General features: G+C 38.7%; 1 protein-coding gene and 1 non-coding gene across 7 annotated transcripts in view; one reads left to right on the plus strand and one right to left on the minus strand.

Moving 5' to 3' along the window:
* The window catches only part of LOC144658099 (uncharacterized), a 131,070-nt gene that overhangs the window by 34,948 nt on the left and 80,143 nt on the right, over nt 1-15,979 (plus strand). For 4 of the 6 annotated variants that reach the window (XM_078518428.1, XM_078518430.1, XM_078518427.1 and 1 more), the window contains exons 6-13: nt 1,286-1,351; nt 5,328-5,519; nt 6,954-7,226; nt 9,823-9,996; nt 10,482-10,670; nt 13,062-13,241; nt 13,575-13,652; nt 14,147-14,302. The exons of the other annotated variants lie outside the window; for them this stretch is intronic. In XM_078518428.1, coding sequence (XP_078374554.1) covers nt 1,286-1,351; nt 5,328-5,519; nt 6,954-7,226; nt 9,823-9,996; nt 10,482-10,670; nt 13,062-13,241; nt 13,575-13,652; nt 14,147-14,302 — 1,308 coding nt within the window. The remainder of the gene's footprint in view (nt 1-1,285; nt 1,352-5,327; nt 5,520-6,953; nt 7,227-9,822; nt 9,997-10,481; nt 10,671-13,061; nt 13,242-13,574; nt 13,653-14,146; nt 14,303-15,979) is intronic. 6 annotated transcript variants of the gene reach the window in all.
* Trnat-cgu (transfer RNA threonine (anticodon CGU)) lies at nt 11,604-11,678 on the minus strand. The gene has a single exon. It is a non-coding gene; the product is annotated as a tRNA-Thr (tRNA).

The raw sequence follows: 15,979 nt of genomic DNA on the forward strand, positions 1-15,979 counted from the left end.
TTAAAACCTGTCATTTATAATGTCGATTAATAACAGTTGCTTGAAATGTCTAGTGAAGCCAATTCTAATGACACAAAGCGACTTTTTTCAAATACAGGTTTCCATCGTTCTTGCTAACTTCGACGTAAAATTTTCGTAAAACTGCGCCAAGTCCTCCACTGTGGCTGGTTCAGAAATTGTATTTTCTTGAAAATACGCTCTTAAAATCGTTTAACTCGCCTTCGTTGTTTTTTTCCCCTTGTCTTCTAATAATTAGGTGATTTTCTGCTCGTCGAACTGCACAAATCTCGCCATTTTCCCAGTCGTTGTGCATCAGAGCAGTTGCCGTGTAACGTGGGAACGAGGTTGCGATCGGTTACTTTTTGACATTGGACTTTGAATTATTAAAACTGAATAAAAATCTATTTAAAAGCTTAATTTAAAAAAAGGTTTTAAGGGTAGTTTCTAAAGCGTCAAGTGTGTTTATATTGTAAATAACAGCTGGCAGTTTATTCCACTCCGTTGGTGCAGCTTACTGGAATGCACGATCACCGAGCGTAGATCGGTATTTATATTACTGGGTGGTACAAGTAACATTCCCTCACTTGATCTCAAGGAGTATCTTAATAAGTTTCTTGCTGTGATCAGTTTAATAGAAATAATGATTATAATAATGATAATGATTATAATCACGATAATTATAATAATAATACTATTAATAATAATAACAGCATAACAAAAGATTAATATAGCGCCATATCCATGGCTCATGACGCTTTTCAGTAAAATATTATTAGAAAATAAAATGGAACTTACATTGAAAATTTACATCAGTGATAAAAAAATTTACTAAGTTATAAACTAGCTAAAAGCTCAAAGATGAAAATAAAACTAAGAATCATTAAACCCTTAAATAAAAACTAACTAATTAACATCTGTCAGCATATGCTTGCCACATTTTATTTTATTTGACAATTCGTCTACACGAGCAATTTTTCGTATGTGACAACTTTTTTGTCACATAAAAGCTTGCACGCCAGCTTGTTAACAAATATATTTTTCTCATCTACACGAGCAAATAAATTTGTCTCATTAAAATTTCCCTTGAAAACTGGCCTTAAAACATTTTTTTGTCGCTTTGTCACGGACGTTCAATATTCTTCTATGAAAAGATTCACGCTTTCATTCATAGAACTACCTCGTGATTTCCCCCCCCCCCCCCGTAACAAATAAGCTTTAGTTGACAAGCACCTCCATCAAGAAATTGAAAGGCTAATTGTGCTTTGTTTTAATTCAATGTCATCAGCTCAAGGAGAAGAGAAGAAGAAACAAGGAACGTTTAGCTGCAAGTGGGAAGATCTTCGAGTTAGAGGTGAATTAATTAGTTTCAGTGTAAACCTTCTAGTTAAAAGGACGGTCTGGATTGCATTTAATTAGTAATTGAGAATTGGTCACAAATTTTAACTGTCAGCTGAGAACTAACGGTTGTGACTTAAATAGATGCTCCAAAACAGGGCTTTAGAAGGGAGGCGTCGAAACGTGAGGGGTCGAGCGGAAACGCCTTGATTCAGAAGCCTGGGCACTAGTTTTAGATTTTTGAGGTTTTTCCCTGGAGGTTTTCCCTAACCAATATGGCGGACGGCGCGGGTTGTGACTTCGCCGACCTCGATAAGTTACTTGCCGGCGACCTGACGGACGATTTGATGATAAGTCCGGCCGTTAACAGAGCAAACTGAAGGGAGGAGGGTGAAGATGGGAGATTTGAACATGTTGAGGAAGGGGAACTTGTAAACGTATTGTCGCGAATAGCAGATAGCAGATGTAATATTGAAGGAGAAGCGATCATTGCGGGAATCATTTTATCCTTCTTGAACGGTCAAGAAGCAAAAGTGATGTCTATTTATCTACAGGACGGAAATATTTCTCTAGTCTCTACAGCATGATTCGGTGAAAAGAAAGAAAAAACAAGAAAAAGCCATTAAAGTGGAACATAACTTTTTCAAAATTAGGTCTTGGGAAGAGGTAACAAATTGAGGAAAAGTGGAAAGATTTTGCTGGGGCAGAAGCTCATTGCGACAATCATTCAAAGATAGTCTTAGAGCACGTTTTGCTGCATTTCTGGACCGTGCAAAAGTCAAACGAGCACAAAATACCAATCCAGAATGTAACTTCGTAACCAAGGGAGTAGATCTGACCGAGCTTGAGGCCATCCCATACCATGGTGGGTGGCTGATCAAAAGGGCTAGGGATATTATCAAGGCAAGCACAGAATCATCAGTTCCGTTGAAACTTAAACAATCTCCAAATAGCATCTCTGAACTGGTGAAAACATGCTTTTTACAGGCTTACAAAGGGTGTACATGTTTTCCCAAGGTTCTATGAAAGTGTGAAGCCTATTCACTCGATCATGCTTATAGAGTACAAAAATATAATAAAGTTCTCACTAAATGAGTTTAAAGTGCCTTTAAAATAGTTAAAAGTTCCAAACGTTTCGGGCTTAACCCTTCGTCAGTGGAAAGTCAGGATTTCAGTTAAAAACGCTCGCTTGCGCCATGAAAACAAATTTGAGTTCAAAGGCGCGCGCGCGATAAGAGCGCGCGACATCCTAAAGATAGCAAAAATCTGAATTCAGACCATGTGGCTGACTGGTGCCCAGGTGGAAAATAAGGCGCATTTCCTGGCGTTTGCGGAGTCTATTTCCGCCGCAGAGCATATCAAATTGGAAGTTAACATTTTGACCCGTTTTAGTTACGATCGATCACTTTAGAAAAATTATATGCGCAATATTTGCATTCGATGAAGGAGAACGCATAATAATCGCGTCGTTTGTCCGACGTCAGTCCCGCGGGTCAATGGCTCAGTCCCGCGGGTATCGATCGCCCGATGCCATAACCGTTTCAGACTTTTTGGACTGCTACAAGTGACCTCGACCTCGTGCAGATGGCCTCAATCTCATGCATATCAAAATGGCATCGAATTTGAATTTTTGCTTAAAACAAATTAATGCGTGGAACGTGTACCCGACGTTAAAATAACACCGAGATGTCATGGGAAGCATATCATCCAGGGAAGCAGAGTTTAAGTCAGGCATCTAACTCGAAAAAAAGTGGAAATCAAGTGATTCATTCGTGAGTCGCTTTGAAGTTTAGTACGCCCGCGCGAAAATCACCCCACATTGCCTTTTTTGTAAAACTTTCACTGCTGTGAGATTATGAGTAACCAATGCCAGAAATGTGATAAAATTGGGGGTCACTGAATTTGTTGCGGAGATAAGATTTGTAATTTGCCGTCCAAAAATATTGCAAATAAATCACTGAAATACAATTTTCGATTCCTAATATTGTTTATATTGATCTAGTATTTAAATTGATTCAGCTAATGACGTTCCTTAAATTAAATCTCATCATTTAGCGATGACACATTTGCACCCGCCAGCAGCTGCGACAAAGCAGGATTCAGTGAGTATTTTTTTTATATTCGATGCGGCGTGGACAAAAAATTGAAAATTTTTAAACTTCCCTCGATGGTATTTGTTCAATTTCTTACAATTTGCTGGGAATTGAAAGAGGAAGTCGTCCATCAAAAAAAATTCCGGGGTTACCGGCCATTTAAAAGCTGCAAGCGAACGGCGACCATCAGCGCGCGCTTATATTGCGGCATGATAGAATTGCGTGCGCAGTAAGGATGCGCATAAACAACGTAGTTGTCCATGTTCTGCGATGTGCTTGAGTTCGCGTCTTTGGAGGTCAATCGTGTAAAGCGGGCGAATAAAAGGCACACAAAATTGTCTCGAACGCACTCCGCTAATCCAGGATCTTACAACCAAAATCCTGGGATGTTGTTAAAAAGCTTTCTGCCAACACCTAAACGAGATCTTTCGACCGCCATTGTGAAGCTGCCACTTCAGAAGATCAAAAAACACGAAGGATCATAAAAGATCATTCTATAGATTCGCATATACAGTTTAAACGAAATAAGGCGTGTTTTACTGGGTATTTCAAGCGTATATTTTCATTTCCTTTTGACTGGCATGCCAAGATATGGCCTTCGCACCAGATTGCTCGACGGCCAGTTTCCAGCACTACATTCATATTATTAGATTAAAAACACAAACACGGAGAACATCAAATATAAACCATCCGCTAGATATTGTCAGGATAGTACCAGGATAGTACCAGGTATTAAATTTGTCCTTGCATTTGAGCGTGTTCATGATATAAAGCAATAAATGTGACCTTACCTTCGTTTTTCAGCCGCCATTTTTTAGCAAAACAACTTGTCTAAAGCGGAAACGCGGACTAGTGCCAGTCCCTCTCCGCATCAAGGCTGTTCCTGAGAGCTTGTATGCCCGTTTCACCGCCCTCTGACGCCCTGCTCCAAAATCCGCTTGAGATTGGAACCTAAGCACTCCAGTGTGCGCGTGCATAATTCTACTCCAGTTTGCTGTTAGCTAGTTCCACTCTTGTTTGCTTGTAGTTTGCTTTTATTTCTTAGTAAGATATAAAGGTAAATATACGAGTTTATTATATAAACATCAGTGAAATACCAGGAAATCTTTCGCACGAAAAATTATTTTCTTCCCTGTTGAAAAAAATTTTTTTTTTTTTTTTTTTGTTTTTTTTTTTTTTAATTTTTTTTTTAATTTTTTTTTTTTTTTTATTTGCTGAAGAAAAAAAAAAATAACTCAATTTCTTATCATATTTTCTTCTTTTCCTCCTTATTCTTCTTTTTTTTTCTTTTTTTTTCTTTTTTTTTCGTAAATTTTGGTTATTTTTCGGAAACATTTCCCCATCTTTCCCCAACTTTTTTTTAATCTTCTTCCATCCTCTTCAGAATATTCTCGTCATTCTAATAAAATAAATAAAAATCTTTTTTTTTTTTTTTTTATATTAATAATATTTTTTTTTTTTTTTTTTTTATTTTTTATTTTTTTTTTTTTTTTTTCTTTTCTTTTTCTCTTCCTCTCCTTCCCTTCCTTCTCTCTTTATCTTTATATATTTTAAATTTTATTTTTTTTTTTTTTCTCTCCCCCCTCATCCCTCTCTCTACGGTACGAGTCTAGGGGCGCATCAGGCCAGAGCTCATCCCGCTTTCCGTAACATGAAGCAACTAAGAATATTTCTACTACCTCCCCCTCCCCCCAGATGGGATGCTTACCCGGCCTCCTGTACCCATTTATACACCTGGGTAGATAGAGGCACTGTTAGAGTTAAGTATCTTGCCCAAGAACACAACGCAGTCCCCAGGCTTGTGCATCAACCCAGACCGCTCCGGAGGCCTGCATGCTAACTATTAGGCCACCGCGCCTAATACTCACATTACAATGCCGAAATTTCCCCTCTTCGCAGGCGATATCTGTCGGCTAGAGACCAAGTGCAGTGCCAAGCATGGAACACAGTGTGATACAACATATATCAGCTCCTCATTCCCTCCGGGCGCTTATCACTGCGCCTGTATAAACGGTTTTGTTCCTTCTTCAAAGCCACTTCCTGGAAATGTTGTACTACCTGGCGAACGATGTGTTAAAAAGTCGCCCCAAGGTAATTAGGAAAATATTTAACTCGCATGAAAAAAAATCGTCATTAAAAAAAACACAAGTCGAGTTGAGCAGTAGACCTATATAGCAAAAGCAATGCTGACCATGTGAGGTTCTCCAGAGAATGGACCCAAGGGTAACATCACGTGGTCTGACAAAAAACAAACTAAGCTAAAGAGATCTATTGCGTGACTGAAATGTAATCTGTTTTCATTCACAGTGTAAATAGAGGAGTACAAATATGCTAAGTAAATTTAGTGTATCCTTCTTTTTACAAACCAAAATCATCACAATCACTTTATCTTATAATTTGTTATCGATTAAACACGTGCACACGAAAACAAAAAGATAACCATACATCGTGTAGTGAAAAATGCTTATCCTTTCGTCAAGGGAGGGTACCGTAATTTGCCGTTGGGCTGCAAATTGTACTCTACCAAGGCGTTTATAAATGTGTTCCTTCATGTCTTGTGCTGTGTACACATATCTTTTTATTATTTCTAATGCAATGCGCGCATAGAGCAGTTTTCAGTTGATTGTCGAAAGTAATTCACGTTTGCATTGGTTTTGCATCACTATGCTTAGTGTTTGGTTAAAAACTCTCGCGCCATTTTCTCATCCAATCAGAAGTAAAACCAAAACCAATCGTGACTCACTCGCACACGTTTTCCGCGCTTTTTCCCGTCTACCTGTATTTTCCTCGAGTTTTTATTTGTTTACTGGATTGTATGTGTCCTTTGTGATTGGCCAAAGTGATTACGATGGTTTTGGTTTGACGACACCGGGGGGTTTGTTTTTTTTTGGGGGGTGGGTTTTTTTTTTTTTTTTTTTTTTTTTTTTTTTTTTTTTTTTTTTTTTTTTTGTTTTTTTTTTTTTTTTTTTTTTTTTTTTTTTTTGTTTGTTTTTTTTTTTTGGAAAAAAAAAAATTTTTTGCGGCCCGTCGTTTTTTTTTTTTTTTTTTTTTTTTATTTTTTTTTTTTTTTTTTTTTTTTCCCTTTTTTTTTTTTTTGTTTTTTTTTTTTTTTTTTTTTGTTTTTTTTTTTTTGTTTTTTTTTTTTTTTTTTTTTTTTTTTTTTTTTTTTTTTTTTCTTCTTTTTTTTTCCTCCCTTCTTCCCTCCCCTTCCTTCCCCCCCTCCCCCCCCCCCCCCCCCCCCCCCACTCAATCAAAAACTGCTATAAGCACACCGAAAACACTAATTACCATTACTTAGTACATTTCTTACAGTGTACTTACAATACGATAACAGTGGTATTCTGGGTTTGAAAGAGCTCCAAGGTATCGACAATTGGTTCAAGAAATGGGGAAAAAAGTCGTAAAATTGTAAAATTGCAGTGTTGAACGAAACAAAGCAAATTCATCTTTAGAACGTACACTACTTAAAACGATATTAGTAACTTCACAAAAACTACCAATAACATATTATTTTACCGTTATTAGGGTTGGAAATACGACACAGCAAACAGAATGTTGCATTAGGGATGAAAACGACTGTATCCTCTACTGATAACTATGCCGGATGTAAGAAAAAAGATTGCAAAGAAATTCCTGCCTTTGGGCGATTTGTGGTTGATGGTCGTATCAAGACCTGTTTCCGATCCCTTACTGAACACAATCCGTGGCTGATGGTACATCTAAACGATTATTACCCTATATCTCTGGTTCGTATTACTACGTCTGCGAGATCCTTGCATAATGTCAAAGTGTACGTAGGTAAGTACTAATCTTCTAATGACAATACCGTCAAAAACGTTCCATGATTGGTCATCAAACATTTTAAAAGGTTATTCCACTGAAATACAATCTGCAAAGCTGGATGAGATTTTTGTCAAACTTTGCATATTGATTGTTTATGTAATAGGAACTTAAATTTTGAAATAGAAATGGGGGTGCCCATGCTAGCTCGTTTAGGATAAACAGCACGTGTTTATACCCAATAAATCTTTATAATATCACCATGATTATAGTCACAATTGCTTGCTAAATTCACGTTTTCGACGATTATTGTTTATTCTGGTCTTTTTTTTATTCTACAGAAAGAAAGTTACTATTCAAATAGAAATAAAACGAAAAAAAAGATAGCTCACCGTACTCGTTTTTGAGAAAATGACGATTTACGTCTCTGGAGAGGTCCAACCGTAAAGAAGAGGCAGCCATTTTTCAATGCGCGAGCGCTAACACGCGTAAAATTATGCGCAGTGGGGATGCGCAATGCAATACTGGGGAATGACCTTAAGGTTTGGCAGACCATTACCCGAACTTTTGCGACTAAAACATGGTTTTGTAATAGTAGCTGAAGAATAAACGTTTCGGCAGTCCTCCTTTTAACAGTAGTAAAAAAAAATTACAGTGCTGCCTCGTGCACTGTTGGATTGAGATTGTTTCTCTGATAGTTTCAAGTGATGTTGGATGCGCGCTTTACTGATGTTGCTCGCGCAGTAGTTTTAAATTTGTATGACGATATAAACAGTCGTGTAATTCGGATTACGTTTGCTAGCCTTATCTTGGGTACCAATCTTGGGTCGAACGCACTCCCCTAATCTCTGATTATTACTAGTACTAATAATATTTGGGGTAGTTTTAGATGACAACTTAACTTGGAAGTCTCATATATCTAGCCTAGCGGTTAAAATCTCTAAATCTATCGGTATAATTTTTAGATCTAGTTTTTATCTTTCAACTCCTTTTCTCTGCATGTTATATAACGCAAACATACTTCCATACCTTAATTACTGCAAATTAGTCTGGGGGTAACTTATAAAACTAACCTTCAAAAAATTGTAATTTTGCAAAAACGTGTGATTTGAAAGGTGAACAAGTCCTATTATAATGCACAAACCGAACTTATTTTCAAGAATCTTAACGTGCTTAAATTTCAAGATATTAATTTAATGCACTAGGGTCAGTTCATGTTCTCGTTTAAGAACGCTATTCTCTCTCGAAAATTTGAGAATATATTCACACTACAGCCAAATCCCTCGTTACAACACAAGGCATGCAAACTCCTTTCGTCTACCATTATGCAGAACAAATATCCGACAATTCTCCGTATTCTCTCAAGGTCCGAATTTTTTTAATTCTCTTGTACCTGTAATTTCGGGCTCTTTATCACTGGCATCTTTTTTAAAAAAAAATAAAGCATATATTGTTGGTAACTATAAACGCTGTCTTCGATAGAAGTCTTGTCATTATTTACGTACCTGAATCAGTCATCTGTTTTTTTTTTTTGTGAGGGAACCTAAGCTTACAAGCCCCGTGGTTTTTTATTAGGTTCCTTCGCCATTTTGTTTTGTTTTTCTTTAATAATCTTATATTATATTGGAATTTTTTTTATATTCATTATTATTTTGTGTATTGATTTGTATTTTTTCATGATTCCATTTTTTGTTTGTGTGGCAAAAATAAAAATAAAAAGATGATGTTTGCCTGTTTCAGGCAATCGGTTAGTTGGGAAGCATCGTGAAAAATGGGATAGGTCTGAAGACCGGCGAGTGAAAAAAAATGGGAGAGACCCCTCCCCATTTTTTTCCTCGCCGTTTTCCGTGCTTCTCTCCAACTAACCAAACGCCTGGATTAGGCTAGGATACTGCGGGAACGGAATGCTTGGCAACCCGGCAAAAATAAGTTTTCAGTTGAAAGCATACAGTTGTAAAATAAACGGCATACAATACATGCTAAGGCGAGGAAGTTCCAGTAAAGCAAGTGGTATGTTTATATCTCAGACAACGAACTTGGAATAGACCTTTTGGTCTTCGTTTGTTTGTTGTCCCATTTCAGACTGTCATATCACTCTTGAAAGTCGCTTCTTTCAAATTCAAAATAATTCATTTGGTATTCAGATAGTTAAAAATCAAGTTCTCTAGAGAGCGTCATGTGATTTGAAATGGGAAATTTACATACAATGCATACAATGCCTATTGAGTGAAAATGTGAGTCCTAAAGTGAGTGTGAGTCCATAAGATGCAGGAGACGGGCCTACGGTTTATCGTCCTTGTCCGAGAAGACTAGAAAATCTAACTATTTACAGACGTCATTCCAAGGGAAGCATATTCTCCTCAGTAATATTAAGACCCTGAGTGTTGGTCCGGTCTGGGACTCGAACCCGAGACCTCTCGCAAGGTTGTCCGGTGCTTTAGCTACTGAGACCATAGTTACCATAGCAACCCCTTATTCAAAAGAACGAGCTAGATGACCCACAGTTTCTTTCGTGGAATTGTGACAATCATTTTAACATAAAACGTTTTACAAGTTAAAATAATTCTTCTGAGTCGGTTCAGGGCCGTATTAACCTATACTTTTTTTTGTTCAGCAAGCGAAAACAATTTGCAGTTGTGCGCTTTTTACAGTGGCAAGTTACAGGGAAATCGCCTGGTGAGCTTCGGATGTAGCCAGCTTTATACGTACGGGAATGATGTCAAAATCGAGACTACTCATTCATCCATACTGAATCTGTGCGAAGTTGAAATTTACGCTGACACATACGGTAAGAATGAAACTACTGGGGTCCATTAGGAGGTGTCTGCGTATCCCACATCCGATAATTTTTGGCAAAAATATCTCGTATCCCGTTAATTCCTGTGATTTGTATTCCCAACTTTGATGTTCGAAATCTCGGAAATCTCTTTTTTAAATATCTCGTATCGCGTTAATTTTTTCCCCCAAATATTCTATATCATCATAATTTCCCCATAATTATTTTACCTTAATGTCCCGTATCCCGATAACCCCTAATAGGGTTTCACTACTATTACTAAATCTTTGGCCTCACATTTTGTAAAGGAGAACACTAAACACCTTGTAAATCTTGTTTCATCGTCCAAACGGATGATTACATACATACATATGCCATATTTATACTCAAATTAAATGGTAGCATTGCCCTAGCTTCGACGCTTTGCAATTGCTTAGGTCATCAGAAAAGTCCAGCTGCGAGCCTGGATTTCTTACTGTACTTTTTTTATGATGCAGTAAACATCGCTTTGAACCAGTTTTCTGAGTCCAAGCCCAAGTCCAGTCGTCTGGCTAATGACGGAAATCTCGGATCATGTTTCACGGCGTCATACTGGTATCTGGAGTTGGGAGCTAATGTCCGCGTATCCGTCGTTTTCATCTTACACAAACGGTCGACAAATCTTGAAGGTTTTGACATTGTAGTTGGTGAGTATCTCCTCTTCAGCTGCTATATTAATCGGAAAGGTGATGTGTGACTTATTGTCATAGGGGAGCAGGGATTGCGCAATGGTGAGAGCGCTCGCCTCCTACCAATGTGGCCCGGGATTGATTCCAGGGCCCGGCGTCTTATGTGGGTTGAGTTTGTTGTTGGTTCTCGTCCTTGCTCCGAGGGTTTTTTGTGTCTAGTGCGAGGCAGAGACACAATGCTATACTGCTAAAAATTTGGGTAAGTGCTTCATATACGCCAAAAATGACATCATACCAACCAAGTTCCACCGAGGTTTCTCATACGTGTCAGCGTACACGAAGTATTTAGCGCTATTCTTCTCTGGGTAATAGTAATCGATAATCACTTGTTATTTCCTCGTAACCCGAGGTAAACAACCGGTGACAACGTATAACAAACGGAATATATCTTATTTGGGATCATTAACGCATTAACTACGTCGACAAACGTCAACACAATGTGCTTTCACGACAGTGGCATACAGCTAAACAAAAGTATCGTTTTGTAAAGGAGGCAAGCGTGGCCGAGTGGTTTAAGGCGCTGGTGTTGTAATCCGGAGGTCACCGGTTCGAGGCCTGCCCTTGCCACTAGCTGGATTTGTTTCTCGGTTGTCCCGAGTTCAAATCCTCGACCACGCTTTGTATATAGCCAACTGGTCTGCCTCCTGCCAGTTGGGATTTTTAACCTTGTTATGTTCATTTATAAATTATTTGTTTCCTCTGTTTCAGTGGCATGCCTGTAAACTAGCTATCTCGTTGAGATATGAAGCTAAGTGCATGACCACTATAAACACATATTTATTTATTTTTTATTTTTTGTAAATAATAAAAATGGTAAATTTTAAGCTCGGTAATAAATAATAAAGATAAGATGTTCTACATGACACGAGCATGGGACAAAGAAAACCTCTGAGTCCCCGACGGGAATCGAACCCATGGCCTCCCAGATACGGGTTGGGCGCTCTAACCAACTGAGCTACGAGAGACACGTTGTGAGCTGGGCCATTTTTACTAGGTTGATATGTGACACGCGTCCTGCATACTGCTAGGATCAGCAATGTCGAATTCATCAACCTAGTAAAAATGGCCCAGCTCACAACGAGTCTCTCGTAGCTCAGTTGGTTAGAGCGCCCAACCGGTATCTGGGAGGCCATGGGTTCGATTCCCGTCGGGGACTCAGAAGTTTTTTTTTGCCCCATGCTCGTGTTATGTAGAACATCTTATCTTTAAAAGTATCGTTGATACGCTAAAAAAACAAGAAATTCTCGAGCGTTTCGAGACTTTTGTGTCTTCATTTGCTTAAAAAAGCCGTTAACAGACAGCACGCGCAAGACCCTGCATTCAAACGGGGTGTAAATTGACTTTCTTTTCAGTTGGTGAGGACGCATTTTAATTGATTTTAATGTACACGCGCGTTTGCGTATACCGTGACCATGAATAAAGCTCAATTACCCAGCACTAGACACATGTAGACGTTGCGGACCTATTTTTCTCCGGTTTCTCCAGTTTTCTTCCTTCCACAAAATCCAACACTTCTTATTTCCAATTCGATCGGCAATCAGAGAGCCACAGCTTTGCAGTGTTAGTCGCAAGGCTATTAAGGCCATTTATCTTACACGAAGTAGTAAATATTTATGGTAATAATGATCAGACTGCAGATTTGATGAACATTACGAAAACTTAACATGTAAAGACCCGTTTACACAGGCGATTTTTGTCGCGCAACTCAATACCATTTTTGTCGCACCGAAGTTGCATCAAGTTTCGAACAGGTTCGAAACTCCTGCGATATCGTGGTGATTTTAACGCCGCTAGTTTGCACGGGCCGTTGCATACTCGCGGCGATTTCATGGCGATTTTATCGCCGCGATATCGCAGGAGACTTTATGCAACTTCGGCGCGACAAAAAATTGCATCGAGTTGCGCGACAAAAATCGCCTGTGTAAACAGACCTTTGCAATACTAGGAACAGTAATGCTTATTTTAGAAAAAGATAACTAAAAATGTACCAAGCGCGCTTTTCTTTACAAAACTGCAGCTATTTTTAATTATTCTTAGATTTCACTGCGTTTTGAAATTAATTTTTGATGTAGCTTTTTTAAAATATTGTACTTTTTTATCCATATTTTGTTACATTTTTATAGATATTTTTTTATTTTTGACAGGACCTGCATTGATAAGAGATTTTTCATAAAACTGATGTAGCAATCCCGTATAAATATGTTTTTATTATAATAAATTGTAACCCTAATATACCTACCTGCAACTATTCTACGTCTAACCGTTAAGCCAAAAACTGAACGCCGTCGGTCTACTGTGTACATTTTGCGGAAACTGAAAATATTTTCACAATTTTGATTAACTTTGTAGGTGAAGGTGAAAAGAAAGATCTCTGCACAACTATTCCTAAATATTCCCACAAAAACGATCAAGGAAATTACTTTGAATGCAAAGAGGCTGTTGTAGGGAAATTTCTAAGCTTAACCTTGACACGGGGGCGCCAGCGCCAGATATCGCTGTGCGAGGTGGAGGTGTTCCAGACAAAGACAAGTAAGTATACGCTTTCTTATCCAGACCAACTTTGGTGATCTTCTGTTCTGGTTTTGACTGACTGACTGACTGACTGACTGACTGACCGACCGACTGACTGACTGACTGACTGACTGACTGACTGACTGACTGACTGACTGACTGACTGACTGACTGACTGACTGACTGACTGACTGACTGACTGACTGCAGTCCGACCGACCGACCGACCGACCGACCGACCGACCGACCGACCGACCGACCAACCGACCGACCGACCGGAACGACTAGACCGACCTATCAATCGATTACCTCATTTACCAGGTTTTATTGAAGGCTTGTATTCTATTTCTAGTTAACCTTGCTGCTAAGCGTCCCACCCGTTCCAGCACGAATTCAAAAGCTTCTAAAAAAGGATGTGATCAGAAAATAAGTGAGTATAAACTGCCACAATAACACCATCAGCAAATTACGAACTTGAAAATACTAGAGGGAAAATAGACTAAGGCACAGATGCCAAAAATGATTGTAGATTACGAAAAAGCTAGTTACGGACTAAGTGCTCAGTACCAAGAACGTTCTTGATCGACTTATTGTACACTATTCCTTTTTTCGCTTATGGCCCTATTCTCCAAGAGTAGAGCCAGGATTTAGAAGTTTCCCTTTGATTTTTTTTTTTTTGCGAGGCACCGATTTATGTGTTTATATTCATCAATTTTGCTCCAATATAACGAGCCATTTTAAAACAAAGTCTCCGGTATAATAAACGATATTCTTCAGCCCAGGCGGAGTAACGAGCAGTACAATGTGTAAACAGAAGCACTGGAAGGCTCTAGAAGTCGCGAAATGTCGGGTGTTATTCTTCTTCACGAAAACGTTTAATTCCGAATTGGGTTTGAACACGCGATTATTTTATATTTCTTCCAGGCGAGACGTTTTCAACAGCTGGAGCTGCCAAGAATATACCAGCATGGTGGTCCGTAGACTTGAGAGCGATATGTAAAGTCCATCTGGTACGCGTGGTTACAAGTGAGAAGTACAAACCAGCTGACCTCAAGAATTTGATGATTAAAGTGAATGTAGGTAAGATGATTGCGAAGTAAGGTACTGGGCACCTTTAACTATGCTGTTTTCTCATTCAGAGTGTACCGACCTTAGACCTTATACGCTGTACCAATTGATTGATTGATTGATTGATTGATTGATTGATTGATTGATTGATTGATTGATTGATTGATTGATTGATTGATTGATTGATTGATTGATTGATTGATTGATTGATTGATTGATTGATTGATTGATTGACTACTTAATTACCGGTGGGTGTGAGGCGCAGTTACCAATTGGTAAGTGCATCATCATCATCATCAATTCTCGTCGCGCCAGTAGGCGCATAAGGCCGTATGCTAAGTGCGCTGGGCTCCAACTGGTTTGGGTACAAACCCGGCTGGAGTCATTGCGCTGTGCTCTTGGGCAAGACATTTTACTCTCAGCAGCAGTGCCTTTTTGCGCCGAGGTTTACAACTCTGCATGTAATTTACTCAGGTGTAAAATTCTGGACTGGGTGTAACTCTGCGAAAGGGGAGCTGTGTCTCTTCGAAGACGAAGTAGAAATACGGGACTGTCCCCCCCCCCCCCCCTTTTTGTTATCGATTACTGTAGAACTGATGTCTCCTGTAAGAAAAGAGCTGTCACCTGTTGAATCTTAATGAGACGTTTAATGCTGTGTTGAAATGATTGCTGTAATGCGAATTTAAAAAAGCCTGTGCATATACAGCCGTTTTGCTCAGCTCAAAAAAATCGCAGGTGGGACGTCTGTGTTATGGCGTCGTTAATCGTGTTACATGGAACGGCTGTACATGCACAGGCTAATATAACTCTTGGAATTACAAGCAAACTCAAACCGGGTTGGCTGGGGGGTTGGAATCCCTCCCCAGAGTTTTCGTTCTATTAAGACACAGCGATTTTATTTTGCTTTTGTAGAAAGCCCTTAGCTTACTCTACAAAATAACATAATTTGTGTTGGCTGTGACGTCTAGGCATAAATAGATTGTGCTCGGCAACTTTTGAGCAACTTTTAGCGTTTTGAGCAACTTTTTGTAGTACCAGCAACCTAAGGCAACTTTTGCCTTCCTTGGCAACTTTTGAGCAACAAATTGATATAAAACCGATCTAAACCATAAAAGGTCGTTTCATTTCGAAGGATTTTATTAAAACTGGTTTTATCAAAACTGATATTATTAAAACTAAGGATATAAAATAAAATGACAATAAAATAACACTTGCTTTACGCCCGCGAAATCTGGATAGTGGTTTTCTATCTAACGGGCGCTTAAATCCAGCGGTTACTCGCTGCAAAAGCCGGCCACCTTGGTATTTAAAGGGCGAGTAATAGACGCTGGGGAAACTATTAGTAAACTTGCAAGCGCTTCAATTTCTAGAAAGCGCAAAATTCACTCTAGAGAGCAAGCAACTTTCTAAATTTTGGTGGCAACGTTTTGATATTTAAGCAACTTTAGAGCAACTATTGGGTATATTGTGAAGCAACTTTTCCTGAATTTACCGGCACAATCTATTCATGCCTAGTGACGTCATTAGAGCCGCCATCTTGGATCCGTCATCTTGGATTTTACCACTTTAAAAGGCGGAAAATAACGAAAATTGATGCCAAAATGCTTATGAAATGTAAAAATTAGCAAATCGTACAATCCTGTTTCAAAAAGCGGTAGAAAATAAAGAAAAATGTAAAAATGCGATTTT

This window comes from Oculina patagonica, chromosome 6, assembly GCF_052425735.1.
Source record: "Oculina patagonica isolate OP01 chromosome 6, crgOcupat, whole genome shotgun sequence".
NCBI classification, from domain to species: domain Eukaryota; kingdom Metazoa; phylum Cnidaria; class Anthozoa; order Scleractinia; family Oculinidae; genus Oculina; species Oculina patagonica.